Raw genomic sequence first — 27,512 nt, forward strand, 5'->3', positions numbered from 1 at the left:
CAAAAGTGCAGAGCTATATGAAGCACACCTCACACTCAAGTCAATTTCAAACCACTTTGAACCAGTTATAAAATCTGTTTGGTAAATCTTTCACCCTTACATGAATTTCTTGATCTTGTTGATTCCCATTGAAATTACTGGAAAGAGTTGAACAACTCTGAGTTTAGATCTTCTCACCTCTGTGTAGTCTGAGACAAAAAATGAGGTAGTTCCATCATGCTCCATGAATTGTTTGGGGAAGAGTCGAACCCAAGTGTCGTCGCCATAGAAAATGATCCGTTTGCCAGCACTCTTGGCCTGCCAGATGAGATTGTCCTCTAGCAGAGCAGGAGAGTTCAGGTTCATCACCACATCTATGAAGCCTGGGATGCTGCCGGTGGTCAGAGCCTGATGATGGACATTTGAACACAAATATTACTGTTTAACCATTACTGTCCAAAGAAACCTAAAAAAGAAGTTTATTCAAAAATGTGAGTCCTCAATACATAATATGGCTTTCTCCAGTGAAAAGGTCATCTCATCTGAATAAAGGGAAACATCTGCACATATCAAGCACTGTTTACAAGCGAAAACAGTTCTAATGATGAACTAGAGGTGTGTCAATTACTTGAGATGTTTTTAATCAGCTGTTTGGACTCTCATTCTGATGACACCCATTTACTGCAGAGGATCCAGTGGTGAGCATGTAAAGTAATGCTAAATTTCTCCAAAATCTGTTCTGATGAAGAAACAAAGTCATCTGTACAGAATAATTTTGGGGTGAACTATTCCTTTAAAGCATTACAAATTCACTTCAGGGAACAAACAAGCAGAAAACAGGCTCTATAAAATTTCAACTGCTCCATTTATGTCTTGTAAACAATACAATTTGATACTTCCACAGTTTTGACAGCTGTTATAAAAGAAGGCAGAGCACACAAGAAATATAGCTTTTAGGGGTTGAAAAAAACAGACATTTTTGACAAGTAAAGCCTGTTGTTTTTAGTGTACTTAAAAGATTTCTCAACTCATAAAGTCTCATATTTACAGACTTGTTATAGAAAAAGCGTAAATCTGAATGTAAATGACCAGAGATGCTAAAAAAGGCCCGATAGCTCATTAGCTATTCTGGGAACAGAAGCACAAATTTACAAACTCTTTGTAGTCTCACGCAGAGAAAAACACAACATGAAACCTTTCCCTCACCCTCCTAGAAAACCCAAACATAATTCCCTCACCCAGTCCCTCATCTCTGAGGAACGAATCATCTAATGATGAAAACTAGGAAAACAACACACACACGCGCTACGAGACCACCCCTCCTATTTGCGGTGTCGAATATAATGAGGGCATTGATTGCGTGTCTGTTAGTGTACACAACACAATTACTGTCATCTAACGCAACGTGCTTCACTGAGACAATTAACACAGAGCTAAGATGATGGGAAAAAAGACTGGAGAAAAAAAAGCAGGTGTCATCATAAACATCACTAGATCTGGGTCTTATTACAGTAGTGCTAAAACAGGTGTTTCGGGGGTTTTCATCACTACGTCTGTCTACGTTGCATTGCTTTTTTATTTAAAATATAATAGTTTGAGGTATTACATAGACATAGTCTTAAGAAGGATTTGAAAGAAGTCTGTAATACTCATCAAGACTCCATTTATTTGATTAAAAAAACTGAATATTGTGAAATATTATTAGGGGTTCAAGAATGTAGCGCTGAAACCCTATTGTAATTGTTAGAATGGCCAAGGATGAGCGATCTCCACAAAAAAAATGATCGTGTAGACTAAACCCTAAGTCGTAGAGACTTGTAACTTGGAGGGATGGTAGTATTCACACCACCTACAACGTCACCAAGGCTCACCCCAATCGGCCTTACAGGCAGGCCCGGTTCTACGGGGGTGCTTGAGGGTGCTAAGCACCCTCAAACGAAATCAATAGCACCCTCAGTTAAAGCTGTAATAATGTCATTTTATTGCAGATTTAGATAACAATCCAGTGAGTAATCATTAAAAAAAAACATTTATTTTTCTGCTGTAAGCATTAAAACAATGCCCTACCATATTGTAACGCATCAAAGCAGTCAATTAGAGAGTTGCATTTCAGCCTCGGCCGACTAGCCCGACTTTTTTACACCTCTAGTTGCTGGGCTTCAGGCCAATTTTCACGTCAAAGTTCAGAGGCGGACGGGCACCGGTTTTATCTGTTTTAGGTTTCTCCTTATTTTAATACTTTAGACATCCATAAATTATGGTGAAGAAAAAAATGCCGCGCTGGTGGAAACAACAGGAGACTTCACTTTCGGTTTCACTTTCGAGACCGGGCACGGACTGCAGCGCAGCTGGAACAGATCCGCGCTCAAGCACACAATATGCTGAAAATTGCCACAAAGGTAAATAAATAACACTGAATGTGCCGGGCCGGAAAGAGTAAAGCTTATTTAAATTATATATTAATAAACTAGTGTATTCTGAGTCAGTGTAACAAAAATCCTTTTTGGACGCGCCTTTAAAGAGAAATTTATCTTTTCGGATTACATAATGAGAGAGTTTTTGTTTTCTATTTGTTTTATTTCGTTAAGTAATAATTTAAAACTATTTTATACGGGTTTTTTTAAGTGCACACAAATAAAAGTACACCCTTTACAGTACCGAATGATGTATTAACCTACTCTTACCTTTGTGAGCAAAAATGACAGATCATTTTAAATTGCTTCCACTGAAAAAAATGCACTGGCGCCCATGTCCTGCGTCTTCAGCTTCCACTCTCTGCACAAACTATTGGATATGCGCCTAATACCGCACATTTATCTCTAGGTTTAACGTTTAAACTAACATTGTTTTATACTTGAACTATTTCATATCTATAGATTTTATGCAAATCGTGATGATTTGAGTAGGCAAACTGATCAAATTAACAGACTGATCAGTCTACCGCTGGGCGCTGTTCCTTAAAAATAATAATAATAAAATAAAATAAAAACTTATATTTTACGAACAAAAATGCTCCAAACGTTTTTTTTCTAAATTAAAGCCGGGCATACACTGTACGATTTTTGACCCTTTTTGCCACGATTTTTCACTCGTGCGAGAATTTCTTGGATCGGGCCGATTTTCAGCTGACTCGTGCGTCTCACATCGTGTAGTATACACAGGGTAACGAGAAGCGATTACCCTCTCACGATCGACAATCGTATGGTCGGATGAAAATCAAACTGGTTTGAAATTCTGGTCGGCCCTCGTGAGTGTATCGCACCGTTGAAGCAATGCTACGAGCGTCTACGACCTGATTACCCCAAAACTCTGGCACTGCGCCTGTGCAAACACGAAAGTGAAAGTGAAGGAAGTAGTGATGGGAAGTTCGGATCATTTTACCGACTCGGACCTTTGAGTCTCGTTCAGCAAAATGAACGAATCTTTTTTCGAGTAATTTCGTTCATTTTAACAATAAATATAATTCAAATGTTAGCCTTTAACCTCCCTAACACATCTACTGCTGACACAAACGTTAATCACACTTCAAACAAAACAAAACAAAACAAAACAAAACTATAATGCTATAAGAAACAGAAAATATTAAATCATTGTTTGCCTGGGTCTTTAGTCTAGAGCCCTGCATTTGAGTCCGAGCCCGTCGGGGCCCGAATTTTTTTTTTTTTTGCTCCTAGGGCCGGGCTTCGGGCCAATTTTCACGTCATAACTTGCACATATATCGGGCGTGATTTCATGATTTCATGCGTGCGTCCCCGGAAGCGCCAGTGATTTCTCGCGCATAGCAGAGTATGAGCGGAGCGCGGAGTGGAGCGGTGTGATTTTGAATGGAGGAAGGAGCGGATTTTTTTAAAAGTCGGAGCGTCATGGTTTTCACTCTCTTCAAGAGCGCTCCACCACCGCTGTTTAGCTTGATAGAGATGGATCACTCAAATCAGAAATAATGTGATCTGTAGGTAAAATAACTGACGAAAACGTATTATTTTCATTACAAACTTTGCACTGGATAAAGCAGCAATACTCTTTTAATGCTGACAATTATTAGCTGTGGTCGGAACAAATATTGCACACTATGTTTGAAACTCTCCTGTTATTTTATTTTATTATATTTTATGAACAGGACTGTTACATTTCAAACATACTTAATTTGTTTGTTTTTTTTGTTTTTGTTTTTTGACGCGGAGCGGTGTTTCTGACATCAGTGAGAGAGGAGTGGAGCTGGATTATTAAATGCAAGGAGTGCGGGGGAAATTGTTGCCGCTCCACTGTGCTCACATACCGCAGAGAGATTTTCAGCCACGTGGTAAAGTTGTGTTTTTTAAGTTTTCTATATTATTATTTATTCTTTATATATTTGTTCAATATTCGTTTACTTTACCACTGCGACTTTGTATGTTCCGGTTTTGCGCAGCAGAACTGCCTGCCCTGTTTGAAATGCCTTTGTTCTGAGATGGTGATAATAAACTTTAAATCTAACATTTTGCTATATTGATGTTTGTTTTATATCTGTGAATTGCATTGTAGACTAGTCAAGTGTTGATTTGATATATGGTTAAATTGAGTAAACACACTGTGGACCACATACCGCTTGGATATCGATGTCACTTAAAAAACTAACTTACATTTAAAAAACAAACAAACAAACAAACAAAAAACTCCAAACTTTTCTCTAAATTGTTCTGATAAAAAAACCGAAACGAAAAAACATAAACTTTCTATTAAATACGAAATCTGGTCTATTTTAATGGCTGTAACAGTATAAGCTGTTTGGCGGAAAAAAAGACGGGCTTCGGGTCGGACTCGGGCCAAAATTTTTGATAAGCTGTCGGACACGGGCCGGGCTACAGCCTGTGCGTCTCGGACCAGGGCCGGGCTAGGGCTTAGATTTAAGTCTATGTCTACTTTAGTCTATGGTTCGCTCACCTCGCCTAACGACTCTAAAAACAGGTGAACTAATTCCAGTAATAGGATGTTGCGCATGCGCGACTGAATGAATCACTCCCCGAGACGACTCGTTTGTCCCGAGTCACATTAAAGATTCGTTCAAAATGAGCGAATCGTTCAAGAACGACCCATCACTAGAAGGAAGCAACATGTTCTGTTATTTCAAAAGTTCAATAAAAAAAATAATAATAAAAAAAGAACATTCTTCAGATACAAATAACATCATAAAAAAAAAAGATAAAAAAAGTCCATGCGCTTACACGAACTCACGGAAAGGCACGAGATCGAGCGCTTTTTGCTCTGGTGACCCTCATCATTCCTTGTCAGCATCCTACTACCGTGTTTTTGTTGTTCTTCTTCTTCTGTTTCAAGTCCGACGTGCGATATTGGACGCACAGTGTGAGCGGTAAGATCGCATAAGAGCATCGGGTCGTACAGTGTGAGAACATAAATCGTGAGCTGCGAACTTTTACACCCTGCGATTCTGTCGTGCAGTTTGAGCTAGAGCCAAGAGCAACGATTGATAATATCGCACAGTGTATCCCAGGCTTAAGTTAATAAAAAAACGAAAGTATAATCAATTTGCCATTACATACAAAAATTAAGTATTTTGATTTTAAAATAGCAACGCGCGCCATCAGTGTCGCGCCCTAATGTCGACTATGATGGTATAATGTTAGAGCACCCTCATTAATTTAGGAAGCACCCTCAGTGATTTAGTTCTGGAACCGGGACTGCTTACAGATAGGGTTGTTCCGATTCCGATACCAGTATCGGAAATGCCGCCGATACCACAAAAAAAATCTAGCATCGGAATCGGCGAGTACTTGAACCCACGTACCGATCCGATACCATTTTCTTAAGATATAAGTTATTCCCGCTAGCAAATCAGAAGCCAGTTCTTCTTCGCGGCTCAGAATGCAAACAGTGTTGCCACAAGCAACCACTGTTTAGAGCAGCGAGGAAGAAATACAAATGTGCAAGCAGTTTGTCCGCTAAAACGGCGGCATGTCTCATATGTAGGGCTTTATGATTTCTGCGATGCAGAAAACACGGACGGAATCCAGTCAAAATGGAACTTACAGTTTAACGCGGAACGTCACGGAATTTGTCAAACTTTGATGCATTAATCAAAGGTAGTTCATTACACTTAAATCAAATCGTGACATGGACTAATATTAAGCCAAAAACCGACTGTTTAAATATGAATTAATGCATGGTTCTTTGTTAATGAATTGTACAGGCGCGTGGTTTGTTTACTCCTTGTACTGAAGCGCGCGGGACACTTGCGGTAATATTAAAGGGCTCCAGACTGTGACCAATTTTTCTGCCAGTGTTACTAATTTTCGTGAGCGGTCACACTGGCGCGACCACCGCGTTGTTCAACTCATAATCTCTGCCATTTCTGTCTCAGATGAGAAACATAAAATGGCACGCGAAACGAAAGTGAAACTAACACGACACGTTTGAGCTGCTCAGCGCTGACCGTTTATCAGCTTGGACTGCAATGCAAACAAACTTGCACAAACCCCGAACAGCTTTATTCGGGAGTCAACGTTGATTTTGCAACACTGTTACTGCTGCGAGATGCAGTGAGGAGCATTTGAAAATGCCGCACAATGAATAAGGTTGCTGCGAGATCTAGTGAGAATCTTTCAAATTATGGCCAAAATTCTCTGTTATAAACAGGGCTGATGTACATCAGAAAACCAGATTAGTAATACTAACTATATGAAAAAATATCACTGTCAAATGTATGTCATATAATAAAAATACTCTAGTTCACTGTATATGTCATATAATAAAAGTTCAATGTATGTCATATAATAAAAATACTCTAGTTCACTGTATATATCACTGTATATTTGTTTTATTAAGGAATAAGTCTGAAGCACACAATAAAATAATTTATTAGTATTATCTACAGCTGTATATACAATTACATACCCAGGTATCGGATTAGTACTCGGTATCGGCCGATACCCCGAGCCCAGGTAATCGGAATCGGTATCGGGAAGGAAAAAAGGGTATCGGAACATCTCTACTTACAGGGACGCTACAACGATCAAAAGTATGGAAACGCTTATAACTCCCAAACCGGTCGCCAAAAATATGCACAGGTCAAACTCCATTTACAAGTGAAAACAGTCCAAAACAGTCAGTTCTAAACAAATATGTCGTTGTTTGATTTTGATTTTGGTTTTGATCTCCACGTAAAACTGATCGGGCAGCCCAAACCCTAAGTTGTAGAGACTGAAACTTGGAAGTATGGTTGTACTTACACCATCAACAACGTCACCAAGGCCTGACAGGTGCTACAGCGATTAAAAGTATGAAATTACTCTTAAGAGTCATCGGATGCCAATTTTCCACAAGTTGATATGATTTCTCAGGGTCTTAACGAAAAATCTGTAACAATACTTTGCTTAAAATTTCTCAATAGTGGCGTAAAAAACGCACTTTTTATCTTGGCCACTTGGTGGCGCTTTTAGAGAGAAAAAAGAAAACATAAGAATGCTTATAACCACGCAACCATTTGTCCTTTCAACATGAAAACCAGAGAGCCCAGTCTTGGTCCAAAGTGCCACAAGTGTCTACAAGGACATTTGTGTATTTCAAAAAACATGGGCGCCAAAGTTCGAGCAGATGTTAGACAAGGTTAACAGAGGCCTTGGTGGCTGAAACTCGGTGGGCCTGTTCAACTTACAGCCCCAAAGGTCTGAGAGAAATTTGAAGGAAATCGTCCACAATATTTGTATCACACGATAGAACTCCTCATTCTGGACAACTTTGCTTCTAGAACCACTGCTGTCCATCAAATTGTTTGTTAAATGATTGAGATGAAGTCAAAATGTACTTTTGCAACACATGCCTCTGATTCGTCCATTACCCTTTTTGAAATTTTCAGGTATTTTGCATCTTTTAAAAAAACCTTACTTTTGCAAACTAGTCCTAGGTTTTTCACACAATCGGAAGCAAACCAGTGCAGAAAGATTCTCTGGAGAGCGAGTATCAATAATTATCAAAAATAAATAAATAAATAAAAAAACAGAGGGATGGCAAAACATTGGAAAGAAGCAGAGACGTCTTTACTAAAACTGCTATAACGTTATAATGGAATGAGATATGTACGCCAAACTCAGAACACGTAAGAGCTGAATCTGAGGTCACGTGGGAAAAGTTGCTGAGCTTGGCCACTGTTTGGTGCTATAAGAGGAGAAAAAATAAAATAAAAATGACCATAACTATGCAACCGTTTGTACCGTTGACACAAAATTTAATACACATGGTCTTAGTCCAAAGTAACAAGTGTCTACAAGGACATTTGCATATCTAAAAAAAAACATCGCAGCCATAGGCCGCTGAATTGTCAGCAACTACTAGATAAGGGAAGCAGAGATCGATCGGAACAAAACTTGGTGGGCCTGTTTAACTCACGGCCCCAAAGGTCTGAGAGAAATTTAAAAGAAATCGGCCATTTTTCAAATGATTGAGAAGATGCTAAAACCCTACTTTTGCGAACAAGTCCTAGGTTTTTCGCTAGGACTAGAAATCTGAAAGAAAAAAAACACTGCTGTACAATTTTCTGGACTTTCAAGGTCAATAATTATAAAAAAATGATGAAATTTACCCTTTGGAAGGCTATAACGAGGCAGTTTAGAAAAGGGGCCTGTCCGAATTTACCCAAATCCTGTAAAGCCTAAAGGAAAACTCAAAACTTGACAAAACCTGGTGAGCACATGCGACAGGTGATTCTAAACAAGCATGCAAAGTTTCAAGGAGATCAGACCACAGCTGGCACTATAACAGTCATAAATGTAAAAAAACATCATATTTCTATAGCAAATTACCTCTATTTGCCAAAAACTTTTTTTTCCAATCATAAACAGCTTGATAAACAGTATGTATTTTTCCATATTTGCTTAAATGCCTTAAAGCACTTGAACCCCAGTAATCACTGCTTGCAGCAATATTTATTTAAAATATAATAGTTTGATGTATTACATAGACAGTCTTAAGAAGGTTTTGAAAAAAGTCTCTAATGCTCACCAAGGCTCCATTTATTTGATTAAAAATACTGTCAAAACAGTAATATTGCAAAATAATAAACTTGATGGGATGGTAGTACTCGGCCTGATGGGGGCGCTACAGTGATCAAAAGTACGAAATCGTTCATAACTCCTTAACCGTTGGCTACCATTTACTTGCAAAAACACTTCAAAACATTTAAACAAATCTTTCGGTTAATTTAGATTTTAACTAATGTGAGCAATCTCTATTTTAAACTGATCGGGCAGACCAAACCCTAAGTCATAGAGTCTTGAAACTCGGAGACACCATCAACAACATTTTGAAAGAAATTTGACCAAAAACATCACCAAGGATTGCCCCAGTCAGCCTGACGGCTCAAGTGTCTTATGTCGTCATAATCCTTGGCTCACAATGGACAAAACAACATGATTCGTCCATCACCCGGGCAAAATATTCAGGTATTTTGCATTTTTGAAAAACCTACTTTTGCATAATAGTCCTAGGTTTTTCCATCGGAGCCAAACCAGTGCAGGAAGAATCTGGAGAGTGAACTTCAATAATTATCCTAAAAAGTTAAACTTTCAACTCTCCATCGCAAAGGGACACCAAAACGTTAAAAAGGGTGGTCATATTGCATTTTTCAAAGGCATAAACAATTGTATATTGTGCAGTTTTTTACACATACAAACAATATTTGTATCTTACAATAGACTTCCTTGTTCGAAACAACTATGCCTCTAGAACCACTGCTGTCAGTCAAACTGTTTGCTTAAAGTCCCCCTGAAATCAAAATTTAATTTTTTTGGCTTTTAGTATGAATATATTACCCTTAAGGTTATCTATAAGCTAGTGTGCTGCAAAACAAAGACAAAATTTGCGTTTACAAGATATGGGCATTCAAAACTTACAGTCTGGTCACTTCCGCCAATATGAATCAAGGATTTGGATGATATCACCATGCACTTCAGTTTCTCATCAAACCTTCTGTCCAATCAAATGCTCTCTAGAGTCCGTAGTGTCCCGCCCCTTACACAGAGACACATAACCCGGAGCAGATCATATGCGCTCATATGTGCGGACGGCATGTATTAAATTACACAGCCTCAGCATGATTATGATCACGATTTCGTTTTAGCAAGTTTCATATTGAATCTGTGGGGTAATTTATTAGTCTGTGGCGGTCATAAGCTTACAAATGCGGCTTTACCGAGCTCAACGGCTCTGGCCCGAGCAGATATAAATGGAACGCTATTGGCTATTCAAAATTAGTGGGCGGGGCTGGGCGATGTTTTTGTTTCAGTTAAAAGTTCGTCACCACATAGAATAACGCTGCGTGTTTCAAGGCACTTCAGTGGACCTTTAATGATTAAGGTGTAAAAAAAAAAAAAAAAAAAACTACTTTTGCGAACAAGCCCTAGATTTTTTGCTCAGCCTATCCACAATATACCCAAAGGCCTATTAAGTCTAAACAAAAACTTAAACCTGGTGAGCACATGTGACAGGTGAATCTAAACAGGCATGAAAGATCACAGCTGGAGCTGTAACATCATAAATGTTAAAAAAAAAACATATTTCTATGGTAAATTTCCTGGATTCTTTTTTTAATCATTGATGTAGGTGGTTACAGGCTTGCTAACTAATATGTAATGTCTTTATATGTGCTTAAATGCCGTTAAGTGCTTGAACCCCAGTAATTGCTGCTTTCAGGTATATTGACAATTTAAAATGACTGTTGTATATTTGATTATGCTTTTTAAAAAGTAGTTATTTTAATATGCTGATTTGCTGCTCAATAAACATTATTATCAATGCTGCATCATATTTTTGTGGATACCATGCATCTTTCTTTAGGAAACTTTGAAAAGAACAGAACAGTGTTCATTTAAAATGGCAATATTTTGTAACATTATAAATATCTGTACTGTCACTTTTGATAATTGAATGGGTCCTTAAAGGATAAAAGTATAAATTCTTCTGAAAAAATAATCTTATTGTTACTGTACAATTTTTTTTTAGTTGCAGCATTATTTGCCATCTATCAGAAATCTGTTGGATTTCATCAAAAATACCTTAATTTTGTTCCAAAGATGAATGAACATCTTTGGAACGACATAATGGGGAGTAATTAATGACAGCATTTTAATTTTTCAGTGAACTATATTTCTTTATCATGCTCACTCTTGAATAAATAGACTAAACTAATGGACAAATAAAATCTCTGAGCTATTTATATCATAAAAATATTAAGAATATTTGAAATACTGCATAAAGATTACACCTTAATGATTATATAAATATACAGATTATAAATAGTCATAGAATATGGCACAGCACTCGTTTGTCAGCAGGATTCTCGCAGCTGGTCGGTCCTTCCTCTCGTTGCTCCATCAGCAGATCTCACAGAACCTCCTTCACTTACCAGACTTGGAGCTTTTGAGAAATCACAGTCTAATTGCTTTACTCTTGTCACAGTTGTAGTGAAACATGAGCAATTAGAGGATTCTGGCTCCCCTCTGCAGTAGTTTTATGCCGCATTAGAGGTTCTGGCACTAGGAAAGCTTTAAATTTGTATGCTTGCTAACTGCTGCTCCTAGAAGCATTCACAGCCAGCGAGGATGCCAGTGGCTCAGCTGAAAGGAAAGATCATTTCTGCCCGAAAAAAGCCCTAAAGTTTCTCCATACAGTTACATCAGCAACAGCAGCACATCTGCTAAATGGAGACAGGAAACTGCTTGGCACTTTTTGAAACTCAATATTCATTTCTGAGCTGGTAAACATACTAAGTGACTCAACCATTTCATAATAAACTCAGCTGAACTGCGTGCCTAACAAAAGTTGTGAAACTTATACACAACTTCATACTATAGCTTAACGGATAGGGAAAAAAAAAAAACTAATCACCTTTTGCAACAGAGCGTTGACATTTACACAGGCATGCACCATTTTTATTACATTCATACAAATGTAAAACACTAATCTAAATCTGTTTTCTCTCCTTTTATATCCCAGAGTTCAACAAACAATCAATCGCCTCTGATAAGGTCTGTAAACTGATGGGTTGAGGACGCAGACTGATTTAAATGCCTGAAACATTTACTAAACTCATAACAGCACAATATATATGCAGAATATTATCAGTCTAATCAGAGCTGAAACACTGTAGCTTAAATGCTTAAATGCAGATACTTTCTTTGTCAAATATTTTGCCAACTATATTAGACACTCTGCTCTCAATCAATAAAGTTCATACAGACACCAAAAATAAATATCTAAGAAATAAACCATACATTTCCGTTTAATAAACTTGCAACTTTTTCCTCAGAATTACGTGACACAAACTAACACTTCTGACTTTTTCCTCAGAATTGCGTTAAACAAACTCGCACTTCTGACTTTTTCCTCAGAATTGCGTTATACAAACTCGCACTTCTGACTTTTTCCTCAGAATTGCGTTAAACAAACTCGCACTTCTGACTTTTTCCTCAGAATTGCGTTAAACAAACTCGCACTTCTGACTTTTTCCTCAGAATTGCGTGAAACAAACTCGCACTTCTGACTTTTTCCTCAGAATTGCGTGATACAAACTCGCACTTCTGACTTTTTCCTCAGAATTGCGTGATACAAACTCGCACTTCTGACTTTTTCCACAGAATTGCGTGATACAAACTCGCACTTCTGACTTTTTCCACAGAATTGCGTGATACAAACTCGCACTGCTGACTTTTTCCACAGAATTGCGTGATACAAACTCGCACTTCTGACTTTTTCCTCAGAATTGCGTGATACAAACTCGCACTTCTGACTTTTTCCTCAGAATTGCGTGATACAAACTCGCATTTCTGACTTTTTCCTCAGAATTGCGTGATACAAACTCGCACTTCTGACTTTTTCCTCAGAATTGCGTTAAACAAACTCGCACTTCTGACTTTTTCCTCAGAATTGCGTGATACAAACTCGCACTTCTGACTTTTTCCTCAGAATTGCGTGATACAAACTCGCACTTCTGACTTTTTCCTCAGAATTGCGTGATACAAACTCGCACTTCTGACTTTTTCCTCAGAATTGCGTGATACAAACTCGCACTTCTGACTTTTTCCTCAGAATTGCGTGATACAAACTCGCACTTCTGACTTTTTACACAGAATTGCGTGATACAAACTCGCACTTCTGACTTTTTCCTCAGAATAGCGTGATACAAACTCGCACTTCTGACTTTTTACACATAATTGCGTGATACAAACTCGCACTTCTGACTTTTTACACAGAATTGAGTGATACAAACTCGCACTTCTGACTTTTTACACAGAATTGCGTGATACAAACTCGCACTTCTGACTTTTTCCACAGAATTGCGTGATACAAACTCGCACTTCTGACTTTTTCCTCAGAATTGCGTGATACAAACTCGCACTTCTGACTTTTTCCTCAGAATTGCGTGATACAAACTCGCACTTCTGACTTTTCCTCAGAATTGCGTGATACAAACTCGCACTTCTGACTTTTTACACAGAATAGCGTGATACAAACTCGCACTTCTGACTTTTTACACATAATTGCGTGATACAAACTCGCACTTCTGACTTTTTACACAGAATTGAGTGATACAAACTCGCACTTCTGACTTTTTACACAGAATTGCGTGATACAAACTCGCACTTCTGACTTTTTCCTCAGAATTGCGTGATACAAACTCGCACTTCTGACTTTTTACACAGAATTGAGTGATACAAACTCGCACTTCTGACTTTTTCCTCAGAATTGCGTGAAACAAACTCGCACTTCTGACTTTTTCCTCAGAATTGAGTGATACAAACTCGCACTTCTGACTTTTTCCTCAGAATTGCGTGAAACAAACTCGCACTTCTGACTTTTTCCTCAGAATTGCGTGATACAAACTCGCACTTCTGACTTTTTCCTCAGAATTGCGTGATACAAACTCGCACTTCTGACTTTTTCCTCAGAATTGCGTGATACAAACCCGCACTTCTGACTTTTTCCTCAGAATTGAGTGATACAAACTCGCACTTCTGACTTTTTCCTCAGAATTGCGTGATACAAACTCGCACTTCTGACTTTTTCCTCAGAATTGCGTGATACAAACCCGCACTTCTGACTTTTTCCTCAGAATTGAGTGATACAAACTCGCACTTCTGACTTTTTCCTCAGAATTGCGTGAAACAAACTCGCACTTCTGACTTTTTCCTCAGAATTGCGTGATACAAACCCGCACTTCTGACTTTTTCCTCAGAATTGCGTGAAACAAACTCGCACTTCTGACTTTTTCCTCAGAATTGCGTGATACAAACTCGCACTTCTGACTTTTTCCTCAGAATTGCGTAAAACAAACTCGCAGTTCTGACTTTTTCCACAGAATTGCGTGATACAAACCCGCACTTCTGACATTTTCCTCAGAATTGCATGATACAAACTCGCACTTCTGACTTTTTGTCCTCAAAATTGCGTGATACAAACTCTCAGTTCTGACTTTTTCCTCAGAATTGCATGATACAAACTTTCAAACATGCATTAATTTAAACTGCATACCCCGCCCACCAAGTTTAAACATTAGCATTTTTAACGGGCAAGCAAAAACGTTTCTCAGGCAAACACAAAAGAAAAAGTTCTGAGAGAAAACTTTTTGAGACTTTCTTTTTTTCTTGAATGCACAATATAGACAAATATATTTCAAATCAACAGCAGAGCAGCTACAAACGATTCTTAAGGACATATTAGCACAAAAAAAAAATATATATATATATATCACTGCAGCACCATGGGCAAAAGGAAGTAGTCAGCAGAACTGATTAAAACTGACGTTAACAACGCGCCCTGGGTGCGTTATCTCAGCATCTTCCGACAACTGTAAGAGAGCAGCTTCTAAACACTCGCTGAACACCCTGAGGCCATCCGCACTTCACATGACAACAGACAGAAGATTTATCTTCTGCATTTTAGTTTTCTAACTTTCAGAGTTGGTCTCTTTCGTTTAACACTCTTTCTGTGACTGTGATTGGTGAATTCCGCCTCCAGACAGGCCGATTTGCAGTATGGAAATACATCCTACCTTTTAATGTGTCAATCCTGATTATTGGAGACATAAAAAGTAGGACAGAAGAAGCATTTTTCTTTACAGCATTAATGTACCAGGCAAAAACCGAGAAGCAAGCCGAGAGCTTATCTCTGCAGGAAAATAAGAAAAGTTTCTCTATTTACAGAAACAAAACCTTTCAAAATCTTCAGTGAAACCACAGGAACCGAGGAGGATCTAAAGGTGTTGGACCATCAGAAGAAAAACAACACCTTTAGGAAAATGACAAACAGAAACAAACACACGCAAGATCAGGATTCCAGTAGGGTTTTATGGTGCATTTGGTGGAAATACTTATTTTGAAAGATGTTTGCTGGTCTGGTGTAAGGCATAGGGTTTCCACACTGCAGAAACCACAGATAAAAAAAAATATTAATTACATATTTCATGTTTTATACCTATATTTAATTAACACAGTTTTTGAAATTTGTATTAAATCATAAATCCAGCATAATTAATCACAGAAACTGTGGAAACACTAAGGTTTAGTAGTTAACATTAATTAACTACATAAGTTAACATGAACTAAGAATGTACAATACATCTACAGCATTTATGTACTGTGAACTAACATGAACTAACAATGAACAACTGTATTTTTAATAACTAACATTTAATGAATTTGTGGGGGAAAAAATCTGATTTAGGGCCCTAAAAAAATAATTTTTCCAGTTGGCAAAAAAATTGTTTATAAAATTAAATAAAATGAAATGAAACCAAACGAAACGTTCAATTGGCTTGTCAAAAATGACCAGACTCCAAACAATTGCTTATAAATCTCTCATTATGCTAAATTTTCAACAAATATTTGATTAAATCTTTTTGTCAACTTGTTTTCTTTCATTTAGGACTGGTTTTGTGTTTCTATTTGCATCTATTAGCCACAGCCATATCACCCTGCAGCCCAAGACCGGTTGCTCACTGAAGCTAAGCAGGGTTGAGCCTGGTCAGTACCTGGATGGGAGACCTCCTGGGAAAACTAGGTTGCTGTTGGAAGAGGTGTTAGTGAGGCCAGCAGGGGGTGCTCACCCTGTGGTCTATGTGGGTCCTAATGCCCCAGTATAGTGACGGGGACACTATACTGTAAAAGGCACCGTCCTTCGGATGAGACGTTAAACCGAGGTCCTGACTCTCTGTGGTCATTAAAAATCCCATGGCACTTCTCGTAAAGAGTAGGGGTGTAACCCCGGTGTCCTGGCCAAATTCCCTCCACTGGCCCTAGTCAATCATGGCCTCCTAATAATCCCCATTCATTGAATTGGCTCCATAACTCTCTCCTCTCCACCTGTAGCTGGTGTGTGGTGAGCGCACCGGCGCCGTTGTACTGTGGCTGCCGACGCATCATCCAAGTGGATGCTGCACACTGGTGATGGTTGAGGAGAGATCCCCTATATGATTGTAAAGCGCTTTGGGTGTACGGCAATACACAATGAAAGCGCTATATAAATGCATCATTCATTCATTCATTCATTCATCTGATAAACTGTATTTATCCAAAAGTATGCACCTCATTTTTTGAGTGAAAAAATAAAATAAAAAATTATGAATAATTTTCACAATATGACATTAAAAAAAATATGAATATTTGCACCGTTTCTCACACTTCTGTGCTTTAATGTTTAATCAGGAAGTTTGCTTTTAAATGCTTTTATTTTGTACAAAATTGCAAACAGTCACACTTTTGGTGTTCCCGGTCAAAAATGACCAGACTCCAAACAATTGCTTCTAAATCTCTCATTATGCTAGATTATCACCAAATATTGGATTCAATCTTTTTGTCAACTTGTTTTCTTTCATTTAGAACTGGTTGTGTGTTTCTATTTGCATCTGATTAACTGTAAGCCTCATTTATCCAAAAGTAGGCACCACATTTTTTGAGTGAAAAAAAGCATTTTTTATGAATAATTTTCATAATTTGAGATTTAAAAAAAAAAAAAAAATTTGGTAAAAAATTGGTACAAAATTCCACAAAGTCACACATGCCAAAAATGATGAGCAGAGGAGACTTTAAAAAACAATTAAAATCTTACTGTTCAAAATCTTTTGACTGGTAGTGTATCAAACTAATAAAAATGTGATCCTGGACCACAAAACTCTTAAGTAGCAGCACAGGTATATTTGTAGCAATAGCCAAAAATACATTGTATGGGTCAATACCAAAAATCATTAGAATATTAAGTCAAGATCATGTTCCATGAAGATATTCTGTAAATATACCATAAATATCAAACTAAATTTTTCATTAGTAATATGCATTGCTAAGTACTTAATTTGGGCAACTTTAAAGGTGGTTTTCTTAAAGGAACGCTCCACTTTTTTTGGAAATAGGCCCATTCTCCAACTCCCCCAGAGTTAATAAGTTTTACCATTTTGAAATCCATTCAGCCGTTTTTCTGTTCTGGCGATATCACTTTTAGCTTAGCATAGATCATTGAATCCTATGAGACCAATATAGTATTGTGTTCAAAAATGACCAACGAGTTTCAAAATTTGTCCTATTTAAAACTTGACTCTTCTGTAGTTATATCGTGTACTAATACCAGCGGAAAATGTAAAGCTATGCTAAAAGTGATATCGGCAGAACAGGAAAACGTCTGAATGGATTTCAAAATGGGAAAACTCAACTGATTAACTCGGGAGGAGTTGGAGAATGAGCCTATTGCCTTTAATATTTAGATTTTTTTCACCCTCAGATTCCAGATTTTCAAATAGTTGTATCTCAGCCAATCAACATCAAAAATACACCAATGGAAGGTTTATTTATTCAGCTTTCAGATGATGTATAAACCTCAATTTTTGAAGAATTGACACTTACAGTATGACTGGTTTTGTGGTCCAGGGTCACGAATGACAAAAGAACATTATAAAATGATTAACCTTAAAAAATAAAAGAGAAAGAAAACTAAAAGACAAAAGAAAGAAAAATCAGCCTTTTTGTTAGAAAATTGGCTCATAAGCTACTCAAACTGGTAAGACACAAAAAGCACCAAATGGACTTGGTGGGTATTCAGCATAACTCTCTACTCTCCAGAAACACTTCAATGCAGCAGCTGGTGAACTCATCAAAGAAAAAAGTGAGGCAACATCATTACATGAAACGGCCTAAAACTAGCACAGCAGCGACACGGCGTCATTTTCCACAGATAGATTTTCTTATTACGCTTATATTTTAACATGAAGAATATACTTCAAAGTCACTGTGGAATTCAGAAATGATGGTCTTACGTACTCAAAAGACATTTAATCATTTAAATAAGTACATTTCAGCCCTCCGTCGCATTTGATTTCAGTATTAAGTCATTGAAACTTATCACAGAAGAGACGACAGACCTGCTCAGTCAGTGTGACCCAGACGTTTGATTGACAGCTCCATTCACCGGGATGTCACACCCTCACTTATGACATCATCAGCAGCGACAATGACTGAAAATCAATGGCAAGAGCGTCTCTACGGCAACCAGCGTTCTGGCTCATGTTCTTACAGGGGCAGAGATGATGCTGTGCCACACACACAAACACACACACACACAGTGCTGATCGTGTCACGCATTTTAACAGAGTTTAAATGCAATCATATTGTTTGATTCAGGGCAGGGAAATATGACTTTGACAACAGAAAACAAACAAGCTGTCTACTGTGCAAAAAGGTACAAAAAATTGTCACTGTGGCAATCCCTACACTTTTGTACCCTGTTTCCCCTCTAAATGCTGCATATTACCTGTTTATATCTGTTTCTTTGCAATTTTAATCCAGGTAAAAGGGTTCAGAAGTACAACAGAACTAAAAAAAAAACTCTCTGACCACACATATGCCTCGTTTTAAAGAACCAGTCCAAACCAAAGAAAACAACAAAAGCAGAACAAGACGATGTTCTGAGCAATAAGCTGGCAACCGAGACTGAAAAAGGGCTTGTTAGCGAGACAAACCTGAGAGTCCCGAGTGAATTGTGTTCTGTGAAGAGGTCAACCAACACAGAGAGGCGACTAACTGACTCCATGAAGGATGAAGGTGTTGCTGTAAACATCAGGCTTTCTTGGAGACCACACAGGCTTTATAAATAAAGTCCCTCTTGGCACTTTCAACAAATAAAGTAAAAAAAAAAGGACATCCCATGACTTTCTTAAAGTGGTAAAGACACAAATCCTGGTGTCTAGTGGATAGTGGATATGTTAACTTTACTGTTATCCAAAATCAAAGTAATATACCATTATATGAATATCCAATGGTGAATATCCGTAGAGCTACTACAAATGTGTGTATGTAATGTGTGTAAAAATAAAAAATTAAAATAAAAAAAAAAACAATACAAATAAAATTGAACTGACTTTTACTAATTGTACCCAACAACTTATTTTGACATCATACATTAAATTAATTTGTATCACAAAATAGAAATATTGCCTAACATTAAAAATATATTGTTCTACATTATAAATAATAATAATAATAATAACAACAATAATAATAATAATAATAATTAAATAATAAATAAACTATTAATCAGAATTATTATTATTATTATTATTATTATTATCTAAACTAATCAGATAACTATTATTATTATTATTATTATTATTATTATAGTTATTAATTAAACAAATAATACAAATAATTATTTTTATGTATTAATTAAACAAATTATTATATTATTATTATCAATATTAGACAGACTGAATCAGAATTATTGTTATTATTATCATTATTAAATATTTATTAGAATTATAATTAGTTTTTAATGTAATTTAATTGAATAATTAAAATTTCTAGTATTACATTAATTAAACAGTATTACAGTATTAAAAATATAATAATAATAATAATTATTATTATTATTATTACTATTATAATTATTAAGTAATTCGGTTCAACAATTTTATATTTCTATTATTATGTATTTACATTATTACATTTGTTTATATATCTTCAGATAATTTCTTAAAAATGATTTACTGTTTATTATTATCACTTAATATATTATTATTATTATTATTATGTTTTTACATTATTAAATGTAATTATATATTTTAGCAAAATGTCTTAATTAGTATTTAATATTTTATTATTATTATTATTATTATTATTATTATTATTATTAATTAAAACAATCAGAATTATTATTATTATTAAATATTTAATAGAATTAATCAGAATTAGTTAATGTAATTTAATTCAATAATTAAAATGTATTTTATGTATATACATTTTTAAATGCATTTATATATTTTAAGCACATATTTCTTTAAAATAATATTTTATTATTATTATTATTATTACTTAATATTTTGTATTATTACTATTATTATGAATAAATTAATTAATCAAACTAATTATTATTATTATTATTACTATTATTATTATTATTATTATTATTATTATCATTATTAACTAATCAGTCATATTTATCAATATCCAACATTTTGCATGCAACAGTTACTGTTCTGGAATATTCCATAAAATTGTGAAGTAACATTATCATATTAACTACATAATCTGTGCATTTTCTACATTGTTTACACAAACAGTAGTGTTGATACTATTAAATACTTTTGTTAATTAAAATAAGGCTGAAGAAGAATAAAATGTAAACAGTAGATGAAAAACCTAAACGTAAAACATCAGAAATGTTGCCTTGTCAACTACTGTAAAATTAATGAATACGTTTATAGTTGAAGTACTAAAATTAGAAAAAAATAAATAAATAAATAAACCAAAAGCTAAAAATCATTTAAAAAAAATAATAATAATGACAAAAGCACATAAAATAATATAAAAAATAATAATAATATTTTATTATTAATAAATATAATAGTTTACGAATAATAACATATTTAATCTTTAATATATAACCTTTAATATATAAAAAAAATAAGATTATTAATAAATACAAACCAACAGCAACCCTGTAACTCGTTCTATCTTTCTTGCTTTCACTCGCCTATTACTGAAGACTACTCTATTCATGGAAAGTGTGTCCTGCTCTTCTGCAGGGAGCATTACACAAGAGATCCATAAGAAACAAACAGCTGTTTGTGTAATGTAATACAGGGTCATGAAACCCCTTTATTTCAGAGCAGGTTGTTCCATCTCAGTACTGAAAAGCCTCAAGAAATGGAGGTGGAAAGGTGGGATGGTAGAGAGGAGCAGAGAGCGTAACAACCCTCTGTAGTCCACTTCTGAGGAAGAAATGAGAACAGCAGACAGAGAAGAACTGCCAGCAGAAAGCAGGATTGCTTTGGGACATATGGCATGAATTCAGACAGAAATATTCCTAAATATCTTAGCGCCGTCTCTCACTTAAACTATCAGTATCTAAACATGAAGTGTTGAACAGCACGAAAACACCATAAATATTTATCACTTTAAAAAGCTTCTCTTTCTTCTAAGCCTTCCAGCAGCAATAAATGACTGATTGATCTCTGGATGACTGTAATTTGGGTTAGTTGGCCATGTCACACAGGTTTACAGCTGAGAGCCCTGCAGTGATATACTGTATATATGCAGGGATCGATAGAGCAGGACTGCCATCTGCTGGACACAACTCACATAATGCAGGTCATATGAGATGCAAGAGAACTGAAACTGATTTAGTCTTTATTTATTCTTAGCAGATGCAACGCTACAGATTCTGTCTTTTTGTCATGATGTGCTGAACTGATATGTCTGTACAAATATCACTGATAAGATCTAACATCTCACACATGAATCAATGATTATGGATTGACCTACATTGAATTAATACACAGAATAGAAGCCGTCAACATACAGCAGAGATTATTGAGAGATGTCAATCAATAACAGATTTCTGTGTTTTTTTCCCTGTACAAATTATTTTTAAAGTCAAGTTTAGGTCACAAAGCTGTTATGGCTTGTTAATAACAAAACATATATTATTATTATTATTTTATATAACCATATAATTTTTTTTTTAATTAAATTAATTACAGTTTTGCACATTTAGCAATGTCCCAGTTTGCATGCACACTTTTGCTTTTCACCCTATTTAAATTAACATTTTAATATAATTTGTTAAATATACATTTAACATTTAATTAGCTATCTTTTTTAAATATATTTTAAATACATTTTAAATAATATTTATTATTATTGTTCTTCTTCTTATTATTAGTACTACTACTATTCAATGTATATTATTATTAAATATTTATTAGAAAGAACTAGAATTAGTTTTTAATTTAAATAAATTAATAATTTATATTGATATTATATGTTATTAAATATATTTATATATTTTAAGATCATTTCTTGAAATTATTATTAAAAAAATATTTGAATTAATTCAAATTAGCTGTTATATTACAAAATTTATATTATTATATATTTACATTAAACATATTTATATATTTTAAGATAATTTCTTAAACCTATTATTATTATTAATAATAATAATAATAATAAATAATTATTAGAATTTTTTAGAATTAGCTTTTAACTTTATAATGTAAATGTATATTATATATTTACATTATTAAAAATGTATATATTTATATATTTAGCAGCGTCCCACATTTTGTTAATGATTTAATTTAATACTTTATATTGATATATGTTATTAAATATATATTATTAAATATATTTATATATTTTAAGATAATTTCTTGAAATTATTATTATTATTATTATTATTATTATTGCTATTTTTAAATATTTATTATAATTAATTAGAATTAGCTTTTAATTCAATTTAAACTTATATTATTATATATTTACATTATTAAACATATTTATATATTTTAAGATAATTTCTTAAACCTATTATTATTATTATTATTATTATTATTACATAATTATTATTATTATTAGAATTCTTTAGAATTAGTTTTTAATTTAATTTAATTTTATAATGTAAATGTATATTATATATTTACATTACTAAAAATGTATATATTTATATATTTAATACTTTATATTAATCATAATAATTAATAATAAATATTTATTAGAATGAACTAGTATTAGTTTATCATTTAATTTAATTAGATAATTGAAACTGATATTGTTATATATTTATGTTATTAAATATATTTGAATATTTGAAGATATTTTCTTAAAATTTAAACTCTTATTATTATCAATAAATATTTATCAGAATTTATTAGAATTAGTTTTTCATTTAATTCAACAATTTATATTATTTCCTTATTTTATTATATATTTATATTATTAAATGTATTTAGATATTTTAAAATAATTATGTAAAATTATTCTTATTATTACTATTCAGTGTTCAATATTACTACTTAATGTTTATTATTATTATTATTATTATTATTAAATATTTATTATAATTAACTAGAATTCGTTTTTAATTATTTTTCCTTTAATTTAATAATTTAAATTGTTATTATTATAAATTTACATTATTAAATAGATGTATATATTTTAAGATCAAAAATAAAATAACTTAAAATAACTATTGTTATTATTATTATTAAATATTTATAGAATTACTTTTTAATTGAATTTAAATTAATAATTTACATTTACATTATTATATATTTACATTTTTAAATATATTTATATATTTACCCTGTCCTGCATTTTGCTGTTGGTTTTCACTCTATTGACAATAATTTAAAATAACACCATTAATTTGACATAATTTGTTGAATTTACATTTAATAATTGTGCAGCATAAAATATATAGCACAAAATATTACTATTATATATGTACTATTATTATTGTTATTAATTTTAAATATTTAATTAAACTAATTAGAACAAACCTTTTTATTTAATGTCATTATTTGACCAACTGTTGAACACATATAGAAAATATCAATATATTTATCAAAAACAAGTATTAAATATAATAAGCATTATTATTATTATAATAATTATTATTAAATATGTAAACCAATTAGAATTAGTAATATAATAGCATATGTTGATTATAGAATAGGCAAAAAAATCCATAGATGTATACTAAAGGAGAAACCACAGCCAAAAACAAACTAGGTTAAGAAAGGATTGGATTTGTGTGTAATTTACCTTAATTCTGGGCATGGTGACGGTGGGCGGTCTGGCTTTGGCTATGAAGCTGTGAGAAGAGCCTCTCTCCACCACATTTCTGGTGTACGGCATGAACCTCCGGCCATCAGAGCCAAACACAAAGTCATCTCTGAGAGCATCGATCAGAACGATCACCACCCGCTTGAACACCGGCACTGGGGCTTTGCTAGAGTTAGGACCACTTCCTGCAGAACACAGAACAACTCAGAAAATGTAATCAAGATGCATGTTATGAATTCTGATTTCAGAACTAGAATTAAAAATCCTGAAAAAAAGGCCGAAATTAAAACACCCTAAACATCAGAATTAAATCCTCCGGCTTAATCCCCAAGAGGCAATTCATTGGGATTTGGACATACAGAATCAAATAGACTGAGGCATAGGATATATTTAGCTGTTCTGCATAAAATTGGGAATATATAAAAAATAAATGTAATAAAAGTATACAATGAAATATATATAATTTTCATAAAGACTGAAAGTGTGTTTTAAGCATCAAAAATATAAATAAATAAAAAAATTATATTTAAATAAAAAAACAGCTTTAATTTTTCTCTTTAAATCAGAAAGTGTATTTTTTTCTGAGCAAAAAATAATGACTATAATACATTTTTACAATGATTTACAGAAGACACCCATGCCATTCAGTGTAACAACAGTGCATATACCAAAAACAATAGTTCATAGTGCAAGAAAATACTAATAAATTGTACGCGTTACCAATCTTTGCCGATATCCTTCAAACCAGGTTTTACCTATTTGTCAGCAAGACGTTTTAAACCATTTAAAATTAAATTAAATGTACTATGAATAAGTGCTTTGTTTAAAGATGTAAAATATATATTTATGTCTTTACTTGAATTTATGCAAATACACTTTCTATGTAAAAAATGTTTATGTTTTTTTTTTTTTTGAGCAAAAAAAGTTCCATTTAAAATAATTGTTTTCTGTTTGAATATATTTTAAATTTTAGTTTATTAATGTGATTTCAAAGCTGGGTTTTTAGCATCATTACTCCAGTCACACAATTAATTTCATAATCTAAAATCTAAAATTCTGATTTGCTGTTTAAGAAAAAATATTATTATCAACATTTAAAACAGTTGGGTACTTTTTTTCAGGATTCCTTGATGAATAGAAAGTCAGTATTTATCTGTAACAGTCTATTTTGTTCAAAAGCTTGGAGTCAGTATCATTTCTTTTTTTTTATTATTACTATTCAGTGTTTAATATTACTATGTAATGTTTATTATTATGGTAACACTTTACAATAAGGTTCAGTAGTTAACATTAGTTAACCACATTAGTTAACATGAACTAATAATGAACTGCACTTATACAGCATTTATTAATCTTTGTTAATGTTAATTTTAACATTTACTAATACATTATTCAAATTTTGTTAACATTAGTTAATGCAGTGTGAACTAACATGAACAAACAATGAACAACTGTATTTCCGTTAACTAATGTTAATAAAGATTAGTAAATACAGTAACAAATGTATTGCTCATGGTTAGTTAATGTTAGTTAATACATTAACTAATGTTTAACTAATGAACCTTATTGTAAAGTGTTACCATTATTATTATTATTATTATTATTATTATTATTATTATTATTATTATTAAATATTTATTATAATTACTTAGAATTAGTAATTAATTGTATTTAATTTAATAATTTAAATGTATATTATTATAAATGTACATTATTAAATATATTTATATATTTTAAGATAATTTCTTTAAATATTTATATAATTAATTAGAATTACTTTTTAATTTAATTAAAATTAATAATTTACTTTTATATTATCACATATTTACATTAGTAAATACATTTATATATTTAGCAGTGTCCCGCATTTTGCATGCAATGCTGTTGGTTTTTACTCTATTTACAATTATTTAAAATACCCATTAATTTAACATAAATTATTGAATTTACATTTAATTATTCTGCAGCCTAAAAATAAATAACAAATTAAATGTTACAAAATATTACTATTACATATTTCTTATTATTATTATTGTTATTCATTTTAAATATTTAATTAATCTAATTAGAACAAACTTTTTTATTTAATTCCATTAAGAAAAGAAATTCTAGAAATTAATACTTTAGCAAGGATGGTTTAAATTGATCAAAAATGATGATAAAGACATTTATGTTACAAAAGGTTTCTATATCAGATAAATGCTGTTTCTAAACTTTCTATTCATCAAAGAAAACTACTCAGCTGTTTTTAGCATAATAATAATAACAATAATAATACTAATAATAGATGTGTTTGAGCAGCAAATCAGAAAATTAAAATGATTTCTGAAGGTTCATGTGACTGAAGTAATGACGCTAAAAATGCAGCTTTGAAATCACAGGAATAAAATACATTTTAAAATATATTCAAATAGAAAAAAGTTATTTTAAATAGTAAAAGTATTTCAAAATTTGCTGTACTTTGAATCAAATAAATGCAGGCTTAGTGAGCAGAAGGAACTCTAAAAACATTTAAAAAAATCTGGTGTATATAAGAACACTTTAAATTAAATTAAATTTGATGCACAGCAAAATATTATATATAATTACACTACAAAAAATATGACAAATATAAAGTCTAAACTACAGAATAATTATTATGAATATGAATAATTAAATTATTTACATCAATTAAATAAATAACAAATCCTACCAAAAAACAGTATCAATTAAAAAATACATCTTTAGATAATTTAGCCTTAATGTTTAATTATAAAATCATAATGCTTAATAATTTTGAGAGTGTGTGTGTGTGTGTGTGTGTGTGTGTGTGTGTGTGTGTGTGTGTGTGTGTGTGTGTGTGTGTGTGTGTGTGTGTGTGTGTGTGTGTTTACCTGTTTGTGGTTCTGCAGGAAAGTCAGTCACTTGGCTCTTGGCTGAAAAGGATGATTTGACAGGAACAGGGAAGAATCCTCTCAGGAAAAGAGCGATTGACACAATCTCACATATGAGACACAATAATGCAAATACTGATGAGCTCAGCTTCATGGTGAAGATCAATAACTGTCATCAATAACACTCCTCACACTCACAAGACAACACTAACACTGGCAAATGTCCAGCTCGCTGACTGATTTCTCAGTGACCGCAGTCAACCGTCATTCTGAACACGCCTGGAAACGACACGAAATCCACACGATTAGTGAAGATTCTGCCGGATTAGTGTTTTCAAATTCTCATTTCCGTATTGTGCCATGTGGGTCACTACGGCAACTCAGACGGATCGTTCCACACAACATTTCTGCGGACTCTTATTTTGTCATCAGAACCAAAACTCTTATTTAAAATATTTAATTTACATTTACATTACATTTAAACGTATTATGCAGCTATTAAATATCTAGTTATATTTTAATTTATATAATTAGTAATGATATAAAATAAAATGTATCTTATTAAATG

At 33.2% G+C, this 27,512-nt stretch overlaps 1 protein-coding gene across 1 annotated transcript; it reads right to left on the minus strand.

Moving 5' to 3' along the window:
* Positions 1-96: 96 nt before the first annotated feature.
* Positions 97-27,283, minus strand: LOC141288080 (GPI ethanolamine phosphate transferase 2-like). The gene is made up of 3 exons (XM_073820195.1): positions 26,945-27,283; positions 24,051-24,256; positions 97-387 (listed from the first exon to the last, which is right to left on the minus strand). The coding sequence occupies exons 1-3, from the start codon at positions 27,096-27,098 to the stop codon at positions 97-99; spliced, it is 651 nt and encodes a 216-aa protein (XP_073676296.1). The 5' UTR covers positions 27,099-27,283.
* Positions 27,284-27,512: the final 229 nt, after the last annotated feature.

Source organism: Garra rufa, chromosome 16 (genome assembly GCF_049309525.1).
Source record: "Garra rufa chromosome 16, GarRuf1.0, whole genome shotgun sequence".
Classification (NCBI taxonomy): Eukaryota; Metazoa; Chordata; class Actinopteri; order Cypriniformes; family Cyprinidae; genus Garra; species Garra rufa.

What these genes read in the sequence shown, in the direction of transcription:
- LOC141288080 (XM_073820195.1), bottom strand. Translation starts at nt 27,098, where the DNA reads ATGAAGCTGAGCTCATCAGTATTTGCATTATTGTGTCTCATATGTGAG. An exon ending in TCCTGCAGAACCACAAACAG is followed by an intron (nt 24,257 to 26,944) that starts GTAAACACACAC and finishes TGTGTTCTGCAG; the next exon opens with GAAGTGGTCCTAACTCTAGC. An exon ending in TCACCATGCCCAGAATTAAG is followed by an intron (nt 388 to 24,050) that starts GTAAATTACACA and finishes GTCCATCATCAG; the next exon opens with GCTCTGACCACCGGCAGCAT.